Consider the following 16,783-nt stretch of genomic DNA (forward strand, 5'->3'; position numbering starts at 1 on the left):
CCAGTTTGTGTGTAGACAAGTCCTGGTGCTCAATTCTCACTGACTTCCATGGGGAATTGAGGATGCTCACAGTACTTTGCAGGACAGAATGTTTAATTTATCTGAACCCAGCCTCTGATTCTCTTCAGGTTCATTCTTTCTTACTCAAAAGCTGCTCTCTCTCTGACTAATCTCACTCTAGTTTATGATGTTCTCTTTACCTGAATCAGAATTGTATTTAGAAACTGTACTTCTCTCTCTCCATCAGAAACTTCCCTGCTTTACTGCAATGTCCAGGTTAAAATGAGAAAAACAAACCAGCCCAATATGAAAGGAAGAGCTGCTAGAAGAGAGTTCTCCTAGTTTCTTGCCTCTTCATATGGACGTGAATTACCTCTGTTTCCTAGAACCCACAGACTTCAAAGAGGTAAGTACTTTTTTACTTACTTTTTTGCACAGGGGATGAACGTGCCGTTTGCCTTTTTGCAGTGTCCATAATAAACTCCGTTCTGGTTAGTCTTATAACAAGAGTCTGCAGCAACTGTAGCACCTGGGAAGGAGGCAAAAAAGACAGACAAGCGGTGAAGAGCATGGAAAACAGTACGCCATGGGCCAGATCCTCCGCTGATGGAAAAGTGGTGGAACTCCACTGACAGCGCCAACTGAGGAAATGATCTATTCTGTTGACATCTCACATACGTCTAATCCGTTTTGCAGTGGCACATCACTCAAATGAATTCTGCACTATAGCAGCACCCATGATCTAAGTGCTAGCATATTTCTGTAAGAAATAGATGAGGGATAAAGTACATTCAGATCAGTGAGTGTGTGTATGGCCAGAGGGCATGGCTGGGAGACGCCAATCCCCAGCTTTTCATTTTGATTCCTTGAGGCCCATGGTGTAACTTTAGGTGGCTCTAGATTACGCTGGAGGACCAGGCTAGTTGACCAAGTTTAGGGGAAGGCAAAGGTGAGCTTTATGCAAACCTTTGCCCCTTTGTTCTCTGCCTCACCCCCAACCTGCACCGTCTGTTCCTTGCACATAGTGAGGCTCTGGTCCTATGTAAACCTATATAAACGCAGGGGTGCCTGGCTATAAATGAAGGCAATATTTGCAGATGATCCTTTAGTGCCTGAAACTGTGAGGTGGGCATGGTCCAGTGAATAGGGCAGTGGAGTGTAAGTCAGGAGCCTTTACGTCTATTCCCAGCTTGCCACTGACCTGCTGTGTGGCCTTGGTCGTATCCCTACCACTCTCTGTACCTCTGCTGCCCCTGAGTTTGCATTGCCTATATTGACTATAAGCTCAATTCGCCCAGGGCCTTGCACATTGGAGTTGCTAGGTGTGATGAAACTAATAATACCCAGTGAAGAGTAGCTGACGCTTCTGATGGCTGGGTGTTAAGACAACAAGTGCAATATGCTTATTATCGAAAGATTAATTTGAGTTCTTTGTCTTCTAAAACATCGTCAGTAATGAAGACTCTGCAGTTGGAACCTAGTTTAAAATTTGTTGATAACAAGCAAGGGAGCGTAGCATCTTGTTTGCTCTCCATGCCCTGTAGTGCCCCAAAAACAAATTTTTGATTATTAAGTAAAAAGGGAACATGGTCATCATCATCACATCAGTGTGAAAACAGAGAGAGTTCCTCAATTTATCATGTATCAGAGGGGTAGCCGTGTTAGTCTGGTTCTGTAGAAGCAGCAAAGAGTCCTGTGGCACCTTATAGACTAACAGACATTTTGCAGCATGAGCTTTCATGGGTGAATACGACTTGCATCTGAAGAAGTGGGTATTCACCCACGAAAGCTCATGCTGCAAAACGTCTGTTAGTCTATAAGGTGCCACAGGACTCTTTGCTGCTTCAATTTATCATGTAAATAATTCCCCACTCAGTCCCTGGCTACCTTTTTTCCAACATTGTGCAAAAGAGGAATTGCTTTCCAGCTTCCTCTTTTCCCCAGAAATGCATATTAAAAAGTGTCTGGAATGGGGCACTGAGCTTATGAAATTGGTAGGGATCATCTGATGCAGTGGCAGTGTAAAAATACTATTTTAAGCACACACGACACAACAATCAAAACCCCCCCAATGGAATGAAATCTTTAAAGCTTTCTTCCTCCTTTTTGGGGGGAGGAGGGGAGATGTGTGATAGACCAGCTGCAAATACTGAGGGTTTCTCTACAAAGGAGAGTTAGTGGGGAGTGAGCTAGGGTGTGAATTTAAAGCCCTAACTCCCTGTGTGGACACACTTACTCTGCATTGAGGGTGCCTTTGGTACTTATTTACATGGCCCTGCAGTTTGAACTACAATGCTGTGCTATAGCTCTCCTGTGTGGACACTGTTGGCGCAAACTAAAAGATACCTAGTTTGGGATCCTGGACCTCTTAGTTCGCGCTGGAAGTGTCTGGGGCAGTTACAGTACAGCACACTAGCCCATGCTAATACACACTGCAATTCACACCCGGGAGGCTGAAGCCCAGCCACCATCAACCATTTGATCTACCAATAGAGTGCAAGAAAAACTATGTGGCTTGTACACACAAGCACTCAAGGAACCTCGGTACTAACAAATCTGCGCTGAGGCATTAAGACAGAAAAGGGAAGATAGTTTCACTACCCGCTTGCTCCCTTTTTTTAAGGAAGTATTAACAGATTTTCAAAACGCTTCTGTGGGCTTTGTTTTCTAAATGAACGTGACTATGAGAAAAGGAGATTAACCAGGTTCTCCAATGGAAGAAAGGCTTAAAACTACACACCCCCTCCATGCCTTATACACATGTTTTGCCATGCTGAGAAAGTGGTAATTGAATACTTGCGAAAACCAGTTAATCCTGATGATAAACTGGGCTGACAAAGTAAATACAATGCTGTAAATACAGCCCCCCTCCACAACAGGTGGAATGTTAAGACTCTAGGACTACACCTGCATAACTTCATAGCACAATTACATTGATGTATTGGCTCCCATTCTCAAAATGTACTTGACAAATTGTCTCAAATCTGTCCTAAACTCTCCCCCTCACCTTAAACAATCTGATTCATTTAAAGACAGCATCCACTCACCTGATCCCCAAAGAGCAATGCATTGGCTCAGCAGGGTGGGGCATTTCCCCATGTAACAGTAACCCTGGCCATCTCTGCAAGGGTAGCCGTTGACTCTGAATCGATCCACTGGGCACTGGTGGGACTGGCCAGTACACAGCTCGGGCAGGTCACAGTCATGCTTTACAGGTCGGCAAAGAGTCCCTGCTCTTTTAAGCTGTAGCAGAGAGAGAGCGTGCAGTGGTCTTAAGCATGCCATTCCCCCAAGTCATTTAAAATACCCAGCAATGGACTTACGCCAGGGTTGAACAGGACTTAAAAGTCTCTAATGGTCTGAACACCCATGTTACCCATTAAGGGAAAAGGGTGAGTTTGGTGTATCTGAAAACCAGGCCACCTGGAACCAATTGTGCAGTCCTTTCATGCATGCCTCCCTCATTGAAACTAGTAGATCTTCCAATTCCCAGAGAAATCAGTGGGACTTGTGCATATATAATGACTGCATCACTGGGCCCTTTCATTGAGCCTGCTTAGCAATGACGTTAGCAGGCATCCTATAAACTCACTGGTGCTAGCTGTAAAATGCTTCTAGCAAGTGCTCTTTCAGTGTCATGTGCCATTGCTCTGAAACACCTAATATAATTTCCGGGGAGAGGATTATTTTAGCTTTGGTGCAGTTCAGTTATTTGCTGGATACTGTTATTTCCAATGAGATTCAGAGATATCCCTGGTTAAGCAGCAACTGCCTTTTTTAAAGAAGGCTGGAAAAAAATAAGCTACATCATACTATGAGAATTGGAGATGTGGCAAACCCAGCACAATGGGTGTTAATAATAATGCAAATAAAATACTTTGCAGTTTATAGCAAAAGGTACTCGGCATATCACACAGGGACAGCCCTGAGGCTTGCTGGAGTGGCAATGATGCCTTGTGTACCTCCTATGCTCTCCCCTGCACACCTTTTCTAAGCACTCCTGGCTGTCTTATGGCTAAGTTAGACTGCAAGCTCTTTGGAGAAGAGCCCTGCGATTATTTAGTTGTCCTTAACATACCATTGCCACCCATGACTTAGCAGGAAGGATATAAGGGAAATGGATGATCTTGTGGCTAAGAGACAAGCATGAGAGTCAGATGTGGATCTTATTCCCTTCTCTTCCACAGCCACACTGCATGAATCACACAAACTTTCTGGGCCAAAGCCTCAGCGGGTGTAAACTAGGGTGGTCCCACTGACTTCAATGGAGCTATGTCAATTTACACCAACTGAGAATCTGGTGCTCCATGCATCAGTTTACCCATCTGGAGACGTGAGGCAAACAGGAATGCTGGGAGGTTAAGTTAATTAACATCAGGTTGGATTAATCAATATCAGTGGAGCACTTTGAGGTACTCCTGTGGAAGGTGCTTGAGAAGTGCAAAGTATGATAGTTGTTACAATGCTGCATCAATGATAAATAATAGCCATTGTTCCATTTTAAAGGGGTCCTCTGGCTTTGCCCCAAAACACCACCAAAACGTGAAGAAATAGCTGAGAGCAAAAGGGGTCTCACTTGGCAGTTTTCACAGCACTCTCCAAATGCACATTTAGCATTCGGCTTCAGCTTGCACGTTGCAGCTTCACAGCAGCTATTTGTGCATTCCTGTGAAACAATAACAGAGAAAGTTACGGGCACGGTACAGTGCTCTGTTTTTTGTCCCCCCCCCCCCCCCCCCCCGTAACACATTTCTGATAGGACAGCCTGTACTTCGCTTAAAGAGAGAGAATGAGACGCATTTGTACACCACGTATCTAAAATGGCTTTACGACAACACAAACTGATACTAATCATTCTTTAGGAGGATTGTGCATGACAACAAAGTGTGCTTGATTATAAAACTGCAGAATCAAGTGGTTCAGGGAACGGCTGATTTTTTCTTCTTCTTTTTCTTCAGCACAGATCACATACAGCTCTTCCTTATTGTAACTGAATCAGCTTACAATTCAGCTCCGCCTCCCCACTCAGCTTTCTGCTGTCCCCCAACACACACATTCTGCCTTGACAATCAGCTGGAAACGTGGTGTTCCTAGAAATAAGTTTCCGCACTAGCTTCAAGACTGTTTTTATGGCCCTAATGACTGTACTGTGTGTCTCGTGGCATTTGAATGAATATTCCATGGAAAAATGCTACTGAAGCATATTCTGGCAGAAGTTCATTCTGGGAGCGAGCAAGAAAATTCTTTCATTTGGGCTAATGTACATTTGAGTCAGCCTTGATTCTTCCAGCTATACTTCAGAAGCATGTAAAACTCAACAAGCCATAACACTGGCTTAACTGAAGATTAGGGTTAATTTAAGGTGCGTTCTGAGCTCTCTAAGGCAGCACTGACTGAAGCTCCCCCTTGGCAAGACTGGTAACCTTCCCTCCTGCAGCGTTCCTCTGCTTCTCAGGGTTGAAGACAAAGGGCCTCATTTTCAATTACACTAAGGTTCCTTTGCACAACCCAGGCAGGGGCCTTAATATAGGGGTAGTTGCGAAGTGGATGGAAAATGCTACCAAATCAGCACACCTGCCAACATTCCCAGTGGCTAAAGTGGGACAGTTCCTGCCCCCAGAGGTGGGATACTGGGGAGGGGTAGCACCGGGGAGCTGCAAGTTTGTCCTGCACTCACTCAGCACTGGCAGCACCTGCAGTTCCTGTCCTGCAGGGCTGGCTGGGCTTGGCTCCAGTGGTCTGAGCACATGCCTGGTTTACTGAAGGGAGGGTGTGTGAAGGGGCAAAGCTGGGAGTGGGGAGAGTAGGGAGGGGAGAGGCTGCCAGGGAGGAGAAGGGGGACGGGGAGCAGGTCATAATGTTTGCAGCCCAGAATGGGAAGCCAAGCCCAGAGTCGCTTTAACTGGGAACAAGGGCATTTGTGAGTTAAAGTGGAACAGCCCCATGAAACCTGGGACAGTGGGAAGGTATGAATCAGAGTAGTAGCATTTTGTAACCTTGTTGCACTGGGCTAAATGGCTACCCAAAGGGCAGAGAAATAGAGAATCGGGCACCTTCTCTGCAACTTGGAGTTTTCTGCATCCTCAAGTAGCAGAAGGTTTCAGCTGTCTCCCAAGACCTCTGGACAATCAGGCGTTACTTGTAGAAGAGTGAGGTGGACTTAAAAAACAAGGCTACGTTCAAAAAGCTAGAAGCTTCTCTAGGGTTTCTGCCTCTCGATTAATATTATTTTTTCACAACTATTCATAGGTACCTCTGGAGTTCCACAGTCACATTCTTCTCCTGTCTCTACAAAGTTGTTCCCACAAACAGGGGGTGCTACTATGTCTTTCAGGGCAGGCATATTGGTGATGCATACTGGTGTTCGGTCCAAAATGTATTTCTGAAAATCCTGGAGGCTGCATGCAGTAAAATCCTTGGGGGTGTTGTAGCTGCATAGATGAATCAACATGATTTCAGTGGCAACTAATTACACAACAACACACAACAGTGTATAGGATATGAATTAAAAGAATACCCTCGTCCCAATTAATCAAATACAGTAGTTTCCCCAAATACTCTTTAAAAACCTGAAATGTTTAATTTCTGGGCATTTACAGATATTTTTGTTGGGGTGAAAAAGTAAAAAAAATAATAATTTTTTTTTGGAGATACTGACAACATGGAGAGATCATCTTCTTAGATCATAAATTCCTAGCTCTATAAGACCAATGTGATACAGTGGTTACTTCTGGCACCTGAAGTACCCAGTTTCCCCTACTATGGTCCTGTGGCAGGAAGATTAATCAGTGATCTCTATGTCTCAACCACCAACATCCTAAAGTCTCAAATCAGTGTTGAATAGTTTGTCCTCAGGAAGTTCTCCTTCTCTCTTACTGGAGTTTCACCACGTGGACTAAAGTGGCAGGATTTTTTTTTTCTTAACTAAAAATATATTGCCTCAACTACTTCAGACGTGAAAAAGGAGGAGAAAAATAACATAACAAAAGGGAAGAGAATAAAGGATGTGTGGCTGTAAGAGAAACACTGGTGAAACAATTAAAGAGAGAGAGGGGGAGGTTTACACAGAATGAAAAGCCACCTTTCTAGAGGAGTCAAGCTTGCTCTACACAAATTTTAATCAGCTGGGATCTGATTCAAAGCCCATCTACATCAATGGGAGTCTTTATATCGACGTCAGTGGACCCTGGATGAGTTGAGTATAAATGGGATCACTGGCAGAAGTGCGGCAAACCCACATTAACTAAATGCTGAGAAAAGAGCAATTCTGCAGCTAAACACAAACAAAAGGAAGTGAACCATCGTCATGAGTTTAAAGGGAAGTTAATCTTAAGCAAGCCTCTGTGGGAACTGTGAATACAGATGTCTAGGAGAGGTGGGTGTTTATCTAAAGGTTACATAAAATTGTACTGGAAACCTCAGGGATGCTTTCAATTGGCTGCTTATTGGAGAGGCAAGTCTCCCTATAAGAGAAATCCACTTAAGTTACAAACAAGATTTTCAGGATATGAAACAGGATATACAAAGACTGGGTAAATTCTGTTTCACCACAAACGCATGAAGAGTCATGCTTTCTGGGCGCATTGTTTCACATGGTATAGTTACTGTAAGTGTTTGTGGCGTAGTTGATAGATCCATTTCAACAGTACACTCTGAGCCTTATCCAAAATGAAGCGAATGGAAAGACCCCCCCATTGAGATCAATGGGCCTTGGATCGGGCCCACCTGTATTTTAAAGCACTCATGGGCTTTGTACATCTCTACCTCGATATAACGCTGTCCTTGGGAACCAGAAAATCTTACCGTGTTATAGGTGAAACCGCGTTATATCGAACTTTCTTTGATCTGCCGGAGCGCGCAACCCCGCCCCCCCAGAGTGCTGCTTTACCGTGTTATAACCAAATTTGTGTATTATCGGATCGCGTTATAGCGGGGTAGAGGTGTAGTTCCCTTTTTGCAGATGCAAACGCCTCACCTGAGTTGTGCTGCCATGATACAAGATCCAGACTTGCATTGGCATAAGCTAGTGTCATGATTCATGCCAAAATTATGCCCCATCTCATGTGCCATGGTGGCTCCAATTGAAATTGGATTGGAATTATGGTCCTGCAGTGATGGGAACAATAGAACTGTCAGTTATTCCTATAAGCCTGCAAGCAGGTTTGGAACAGCATAAGAGCACAGCATAAGAGAAATGACATAGCTAAGAAATAGGAATCCCAAAATAAATATCCCCAAATGCAGAAGAACTGGCTGTTTTACTTTGTATAAACCTGGAAAGGGATTTTTAAAAAGCATTTAATTAATTGCATCTTAATTAGAAAGCAACAAAATTATTTAGCTCAAAATTCTTTCTCCATCTGTCTCTCTAGACTGGAATTTTCAAAAGAGTCTTAAGACTAGAAACTATACCAATACAGTTAAAGCAGTAAAACTCTGCCTCCCTTCAGTGTGGATGCAGTTAAACTGGTATACAAGTGCTTATGCCAGGATAGCTTATTCTGGATCGGGAAGTGAAGCAAACTATAGCAAAACATGGCATCTTCATACCAATATATCTGTATTCAGACTAGGGTTTACACTGGAATACCTATATCGGGGGAAGCGGGAGGGAATCACACCCCCAACTGACCTAAGTATATTGGTAAAACGTCTTAGTGTATACCAGGCCTAAGAGAGAGGCAGATATTTTTTTATTGAATTGTAATAGGAATTAGGCACTTAAATCCCTTAAACTTCTTTGAAAATCCCAGCCTCTCTCCCTCTGTCTATCACATCTAACACTGTAATATGTTTACATGCTGTTAAATGATGTGTGGTAGGGAGAAGTGATAAGGGGTAAAGAGAACGACTCTTGCTAGGGACAATTCATGTTTTTTATATCTCTTGTGGTTGTGTGCTTTTAAATATATGCCAAAGGCTCCCAGAACTCTGGCTGGCTATCTCTTTGGTAAGAAGTTGCTTTTGGGTGGAAATCTAAATAAATAAGCAGTGTCTGATAATAGAAGGGCATAAAAGTCAAGGTGTGCTGCATTATTCCAAAATCCCCATCAGCCACTGCAGTACATGCTGCTACCTCTTGGCCCCTGTGTGTTGTGTTCTGTCTGGCTTCACATCCAAATCTCAACTGCTTTAAAAATCAGGGGGTATTTGGTTTTAGAGATTTGGCTCGGTCCTTTAAAGCATTTGGCTCAGTCAGTGAACTTTGGGTCCAGAGGTGAACGTCCCCTGCTTTCAGGGAGAGGTTTTGCATCTAATGTTCTGGTTTAGGCCCATATCTGGTAGGGTTTGTTTTTTTTCTTTCTCCAAACCAGTTCATCTGTCTCTAATTTAAGATGCTCAGTGTTGTGTTTTGGGGCATCCTGGTCAAAACTGATTCCATCATTTATCCCTTTCTTTTAAATTGCGGTATATGGTTCTGCTCTCCCTTATATTAGTTCATAAATAAACAGCTTTGTACGCTCTTCAGCCTGATGTAGCAATGAAATGTACCCAAATCATGCCACACAGCGAATAGAGATGTTAAAAATTCTAGTGACAGTTGCCTGCTGGTTAAATGTTACCCAAAAAACCAACCAGACCTGAACAATGCCTGAGGAATGAGTAGAACTGCACATGGTTCCCACAAAGGCCAGACCTACTGTTGGTCCATCAAAGTCAATCGCTCTGTAAGGAAGCAAAAACACACAGCGTGAAACCCAGCGGTCTGTCACAAGGATGCAAACCTGATGACGTTGCTGGTGGTTTTGTTGGTTTAACTGGAGGTTCCCTTAGGCACGGTCCCCTTAGTCAGAACCAGTGTGATAGGGGAGAGATTTTCAAGGGCACAAATACTTAGGAGCCTGACTCTCATTGGCCTTCAGTGGGATTTAGGCACTTATCTGTCATTTGTGCCCTTGGCTCTCTCCCTGAGGGTCACAAATACGACACTGCAGCTGATTCAGCAAACCACTTAAGTACATTTTTAATGCCAGGTATGTGCTTAAGTTCCACTGATATCAATGGGACATTAGCACATGCTTAAATGTAAACACGTGCTTTGATAAACCAGGCCCAGTGGGCTCGTGCCAGAATACTGAATTGGGCACCTCTCCAGAGTTTGGATTCAGATCAGAATCTGGGTCTGAGCTCTGTATTTCAGGCCCAGATAGCTAGATAGCCAGCTGCAAAATTCATATCCAGCTCCTCATTTGGATATTAAACTTCCCCCCTCCAAAATGCACGGGTGCTTGAGTCCATCTCTATTCATTCATTTTATTTGCATTTATACCAACACTTTGCATTGTACCACATTTTATAGTGTTCCTGTTTTGCCGGAGCTCAGACTAGATGAACATAACAATCTCTTTTGCCCTTAAAAACCTATAGGTGAAATGCTAGCCCCATTGAAGTCAATGGCAAAACTCCTGTTGACTTCAATGGGGCCAGGGCTTCACCCTATCGATCTGTGAATATTACAACCCACTGTTTGAAATGACAAAACTAGGACCCTTATAAACTGCACCTCTGCTTATCTTTTGTAAACAAATTTCTGGGTACAAATTCTTCTAGCATATTTGGAAATACAAGTGGAAAAGGACATGATACGTACGTGAGTAACTGAGCATTGTCATTATTCTTCCGTTTCAGCAGGTCCGTTTGACGCCATGTTGAGAATTTGTCCAACGTGGTGCCGGCTGAAGAATTCACAGTGAACGGATCCCCAGCTGACCAGATTTCTAGACCAATCAAAGCCACATGAATGTTTATGGCTTTATAAACCTGCCATAAGGAGAGATCATGGACAGAAGAATTAAGAAGTAAGTGAATAACGTAGCTGAAGTCAACGTATTTAGATCGACTTACCGTGGTGTCTTCACCACAGTGAGTTGACTGCTGCCACTCCCCCGTCAACTCTGCTTGCTCCTCTTGCGGCACTGGAGTACAGAAGTCGACAGGAGAGGGCTCAGGGGGTCGATTTATCGTGTCTAGACTAGACGCGATAAATCGATCCCCACTGGATTGATTTGCTGCCAGCTGATCCGGCGTGTAGTGTAGACATACCCTAAGTAACTTATAATTTTTTCAGACAGCAGGGTCTTATTCTGATAACATTTGATCATTTCTAAAACTAAATGAACTTTTCTGAATTCTGAAATTCCAATGAAGTTTTGAAACTTTAAAAAAAAAAGGCAAAAAATATGATTTTTCTTAATTCCCCCTCCCCCCAATTTTTGGACCATCTGAAGAAACTGTCAAAATAAGTCCCATTTTGAAATTGCAGCAGCATATTTAAAGAAATTACAAACTTAAGAGAGAAAAAAATGTGGAAATTTTTTACACCTTCTTTTTAATGAACTCTAATCAGTTCTTTGTAACAATTGCTTAGACACCGATGCCATAAACCCTTCCTTAAAATATTTGATTTAGTTATGTAATTCTTTCTCCCTCACTTCTGAACATATAGCATGGGATATTATGGACATGTGGCATACAGTCGGGACTAGATCTCTAGCTGCTGTGCTAGTAAGGCTCCTTTACCCTCTAAGGGTATGTCCAGACTACCCGCCGGATCGGTGGGTAGTGATCAATCTATCGGGAATCAATATACCACATCTCATCTAGACGCAATATATTGATCCCCGAACGCGCTCCTGTCGACTCCGGAACTCCGCCAGGGCAAGCAGCAGAAGTAGAATCGACGGGGAAGCCGTGGCCATCGATCCCGCGCCATGAGGATGGGAGGTAAGTCGAAATAAGATACGTCAACTTCAGCTACGCTATTCCCGTAGCTGAAGTTGCGTATCTTAACATTGAGACCCCCACTTCCTCCCACAGTGTAGACCAGGCCTTAGAGCAATATAATACATGGGGCATTAATGTAAATGAGAATCAGGCACATGGAGTTGAATTTGATTGATTTATCATATGCTTAAAGTTAAGCACATGCATAAGCATTTGGAGGATTGGAGCCTAACTGTATAAAAATGCAGTCTATAAGAATCTTGGCATAGAGTTTCCTCTTAAGGAAGAATTTTCTTTGAAAATTTGATGGAAATTGTAAGGTTTTGTGAAGAGCTGGTCTTTTAATTAAAAAAAAAAAAGACCTTTTTAGTGTTTATTACAATTTTGCCTTTTACATGAGCATGGATTGCCACTGACTTGACCTTGTGTAGTAAGTTGCTTGAGTGCAAAAATGGTGTAAACCACTATGTTGATTTGGCAGCGTTTCATACCCACTTTTCACTGCTGTGAATAAAATGTGCAAGGCATGGGGCAGTAAAGAATCAGATCCAGTGTCGACAGTTGTTTTCAGCCAAACCATTGTGGACTATGAGGAAAAAATTCATTAGGTTGATATCATGGTTCTGTTGCTTTTATAGATGTGAAGGCACAGATTCTCCTTTCATTTTTTCCATCTGATCCTTTATTTCTGCTTTATTCACTTTCATAAATGCCAGCAGATCCAATTTTCTTCATTCTTTTCTAGGTGTAATTACAGAAAACTCCCAAGACTGCAAAACTTAATCAATTATGTAGCATTTTTAGTTAATAATAACAGGGCTTACCATGTTGATGTAATTGATTATTTCAAAAACCCGTGTTCTTATACTCGTCATGTTGCGATTGTACTTCCTATACTGCAAAAATAAATATGAAAGCATCAGTAACAAGATAAGGGGAAAAAATAAAACAACGATTGGGGAAAAAAGACCTGAAACATTTCAAATAAAAATGCACCACAAATTAGTGGTCTTTGTTAAAGTGAAATGAAGGTATTAGTATAGCAACTGATCTCAGTTTACTATTTATCTCCTATTCATATCATATTGTATATTTCAAATCCCTCACATTGTATGATATTCAGCCCTTGCGCAGAGAGAGAGCACAAGGCCTACTGAAGTCCCCCACCTTATGCTCTATTTTATGCATTTAAGTGAGACTTCAGTGGTGCACAGGGCCGGTGCAAGGATGTTTCGCGCCGTAGGCAAAACTTCCACCTTGCGCCCTCCCCCCCCCCCGTGCCCCTGCCCTGAGGCACTCTCCCTCCCCCCCCGCCCTGAGGCGCCCTCCTTGTGGCCGCTCTCCACCCTGAGGCACCCCCCCGCCCCAGCTCACCCCTGCTCTGAGCACGAGCACCCTGAGCACGCCATCGCTGCTTCACTTCTCCCACCTCCCAGGCTCGCGGCGTCAATCAGCTTAGGCACCGCAAGCCTGGAAGGCGGGAGAAGTGAAGCAGCCACGGCGTGCTCAGGGAGGAAGAGAAGCAGGGGTGAGCTGGGGCGGGGAGTTCCCCTGTGTGCCACCCCCCCTTTACTTGCTGCAGGCAGCCCTCCGCGTGCTCCCCTGCCCCAGCTCCCTCCGCCTAAATGCCGGTGGCGACCGGGGCGGCCGAAGATCCGGCTGCCGCGGTCACTGCCGAAGAAAATGGCACACCCCAAATCCTAGCGCCCTAGGCGACCGCCTAAGTCGCCTAAATGGTTGCACCGGCCCTGGTGGTGCATAGACCTTGTATTGCCTGTCTGCAGAGCAGTGAATTTCACCCCTTAGTCGTTGAGAAGTGAATAGCTATTTGAGAGCAGATGGTGATATTAAGAACATAAGAGCTGCCATACTGAGTCAAACCATGGTTCATCTTGTCCAGGTAGGGTAACCAGATTTCCCAATTTTATAAGGACAGTCCTGATTTTTTGGATCTTTTTCTGATATAGGCTCCTATTACCCCCCACCCCCATGCCAATTTTTCACACTTGCTATCTGGTCACCCTATGTCCAGGACCCTGTTTCCAACAGTGGCCTGTAGCAGAGCTTCAGTGGGAGTGTACAAAACAGGGCAATTATGAAGTGATCCACCTGTGTCTTCAACTCCCAGCTTCTGTCAGTCAGAGGTTTAGGGTCACTCTGAGCCTGGGGTTATGTCTCTGACCATCTTGGCTAATAACCATTGATGGACCTATCTGCCAGGAACTTATCCAGTTCTTTGTTGAATCCAGTTATACTTTTGGCCATCACAACATCCCCTGGCAGCGAGTTCCACAGGGTAAATGTTCATTTTGTGGAAAAAATACTTCCTCTCAGTTTTATTAAACCTGCTGCCTATTCATTTAACCAGCTTACCCCTAGTTTTTGTATCATGTGAAAGAGTAAACAGCACTTTTCCATTCACTTTTTTCGCACCATTCATGATTTTGTAGACCTCAATCATATTCCCCCTTATTTGTCTCTTTTGTACATACAACTACACACTGCACTATAGGTACTGCAGCCTGCAACACCTACTGTACTGCAATCACAATAGTGTAGGTTGAGAATTTAAGGCTCGGGGACTAGGTCCCAAATCCTGTCCCCCTATTCTTGTTTTTCTTTGTCAAATAACAGCCGTTCTAGATATTAAGCCAGGTCTTCAGCTAATGTAAATCTGCATAGTGTCATTGAAATCAATGCTGAGTTACACCAGCTATGGATCTGACCTATTATTTTTAATGCACAGTGCCTAGAGACTAGGATGACCAGCACCTGTAAATATCTAATGTTACGTCAACACTGAAGCCGGGAGCAAGTCTCCCAGCCCAGGCAGACAGAATAGTGCTAGTGGAGTTTGAGCTAAGTATCAGTGTGGACTTTGTGGTTTGGACTGCAGCTTAGGCTCTCAGGCCTAGGCGGTCTGGTGGGCTTAGCCTAAGGGGCCTGCAAACACTTACTATCAGGTGTAGCATTACCATAAGTGTTTATTAATATGAAATCATTGGCACTACTTCTCATAATAAACACGAAGGGCTTGATTCAAAGCCCATTAAAGTCAGTGGAAAGACTTTCCTTGATTTCAATAGGCTTTGGATTGGGCTTTACATCTGGTAGTGTTTTTGTGTGCTAAAATAGAAGGTACACACCCCAGGCCTGATTCTGATCACAACCGAAATCCACTTTTCACCACTGATTTCTGTTGGTTTAATCCTGATTGACACAAGTGCAAGTGAGGAAGAATCAGATTTGTAGAGTGTTAGAGGATGCGGTACAAAGGTGACAAAGTAGCCTAAGCTCATACAGATCTGAGTTTCTTCCTGTCCTTTTAGGGTCTGGTTTACGTTAAAGCCCCTTTACACTGTTCTGACAGAATAAGGAGCCTTAGAATAGGTGTAAAGTAAATTTCCACTCACTCTAAGGCCCCTTTTCACTGTGGTGTAAAGGGGCTGTAGTACAAATGAGGCCCTTAGAATCTTAAATTTTAAAAAAGGGTAATAGCCGGTTTTATGAAAATTAGTTTAAAAGAGATTGCTCCTGGGCTGATGTCAAGTTTCTGCCTTTGGCAAATATTTAAGGCTGAGTAAACTTCCCCCTGAAAACTGGGACATATGATGGAAGTGTCCTACTTTCACAGCACCAAATATAGTAATGTTCTTAGAAAATATGCTGATAGGGGGGGAAAAAAAAGAAGAAGAAACAACAACGATTTGGAAAAAAAATTGTTCTAGTTTTTGTTCATTATTTTTCATGCCAAGATGATTCGCCTTTCCTGGTACTGCGCTGTTTTAGTTAATGGAAACACATTCATTCGTGATGTAACTTCCGAGTGTTGGGTCCAGTGGATGAGAGGAGCATGAATCAGTAAGCATGAAAGTGTCTATCAGAAATATGATCAGCTGTGGACCTGATCCTGCAAACACAGGTTGCTTAACTTTAAGCCCATTGGTTACAATTGAGACTACTCTTGTGCTTGAAGTTTAGCACGTATTTGTTTGCAGGATCAGGGCCTTTTTATAATATCCATATTTTACCTACACAGCAGGTTGTATAACTGATTAGCTACAATAGCTCAGTGGTTTGAGCATTGGCCTGCTAACCCCAGGGTTGTGAGTTCAGTCCTTGAGGGGCCCACTTAGGGACCTGGGGCAAAATCAGTACTTGGTCCTGCTAGTGAAGGCAGGGGGCTGGACTCGATGACCCTTCAGGGTCCCTTCCAGTTCTAGGAGATAGGTATATCTCCATTAATTCAATTTATTTATTTACGATTCTCTTGTATTCAAAATCTCCGTCTTTATTTGCAAACCTCTCCTGGCTCATAAATACTTTTGGTGGCCATAACTCTCTCTCCATATTCCCTCTGGTCAGGTGAGCCCCAAATCCTTGAAATGCTGCTGAAAATACTTGTTAAAGGTATTGGGGACGAGATGGTGGTCAAGATCACACAGGCTAATGAACTGATCCTACACGCTATTCTGCACATACTATCCCCTGCGCTTCTGCAGAGTCCGACTGAGGTAATTGGGGGTTCCACCTGGGCACAGTGATTTGCTTGTGTGGAGCAGCTTGTGGGATCAGGGTCAAAGTGTGTCATGTGACTAGTCCACATTGAGGGTGACAGCCTCCTGCTACTACCAGTTAGCTCATATGATATCCTGTCCTGAGCCTCTTAAAGGCACAGCACAGAACCTGCAGCCCAGAGGGACGGAGAAGACTATGGTGGCTAAGTCACCTTTGGGTCCTGCCCGCTCCAGGATGCCTGATATAATGTAGATAGCCCTGGGGGTCTGTCTCAGTTATGGCAGCCTTGCCTGGGATTCTGCAGCCCTGCCCCAGCACACCTCATAAGCCAGGGCTTAAGAAGGATCTTCAGAGGACAGCTTTACAGCTGTCTTTCTCAGTGCCTGCTCTAGGGGAATCCTCCCATAGCTAGAACTGGGGATTTTAGGTTTCCTTCACTTCATTATAGCTCTATGTGGTGCAACTGGGGAAGGCATGTGGGATAGGCTCTCACACTAGTTGCAGGGTAACAGAGAACCAGGCCATACACGTATATTGTCAT

At 43.8% G+C, this 16,783-nt stretch overlaps 1 protein-coding gene across 1 annotated transcript in view; it reads right to left on the minus strand.

Annotated features, from left to right (window-relative positions):
• The window catches only part of ADAM28 (ADAM metallopeptidase domain 28), a 43,424-nt gene that overhangs the window by 9,426 nt on the left and 17,215 nt on the right, over nucleotides 1–16,783 (minus strand). Inside the window, exons 8-15 of the mRNA XM_039527886.1 lie at nucleotides 12,549–12,620; nucleotides 10,592–10,761; nucleotides 9,582–9,666; nucleotides 7,976–8,106; nucleotides 6,254–6,431; nucleotides 4,577–4,666; nucleotides 3,048–3,243; nucleotides 427–529 (exon numbers count right to left, since the gene is read on the minus strand). Of these exons, the coding sequence (XP_039383820.1) occupies nucleotides 427–529; nucleotides 3,048–3,243; nucleotides 4,577–4,666; nucleotides 6,254–6,431; nucleotides 7,976–8,106; nucleotides 9,582–9,666; nucleotides 10,592–10,761; nucleotides 12,549–12,620 (1,025 nt within the window). The remainder of the gene's footprint in view (nucleotides 1–426; nucleotides 530–3,047; nucleotides 3,244–4,576; nucleotides 4,667–6,253; nucleotides 6,432–7,975; nucleotides 8,107–9,581; nucleotides 9,667–10,591; nucleotides 10,762–12,548; nucleotides 12,621–16,783) is intronic.

Source organism: Mauremys reevesii, linkage group 2 (genome assembly GCF_016161935.1).
Source record: "Mauremys reevesii isolate NIE-2019 linkage group 2, ASM1616193v1, whole genome shotgun sequence".
NCBI lineage: Eukaryota > Metazoa > Chordata > Testudines > Geoemydidae > Mauremys > Mauremys reevesii.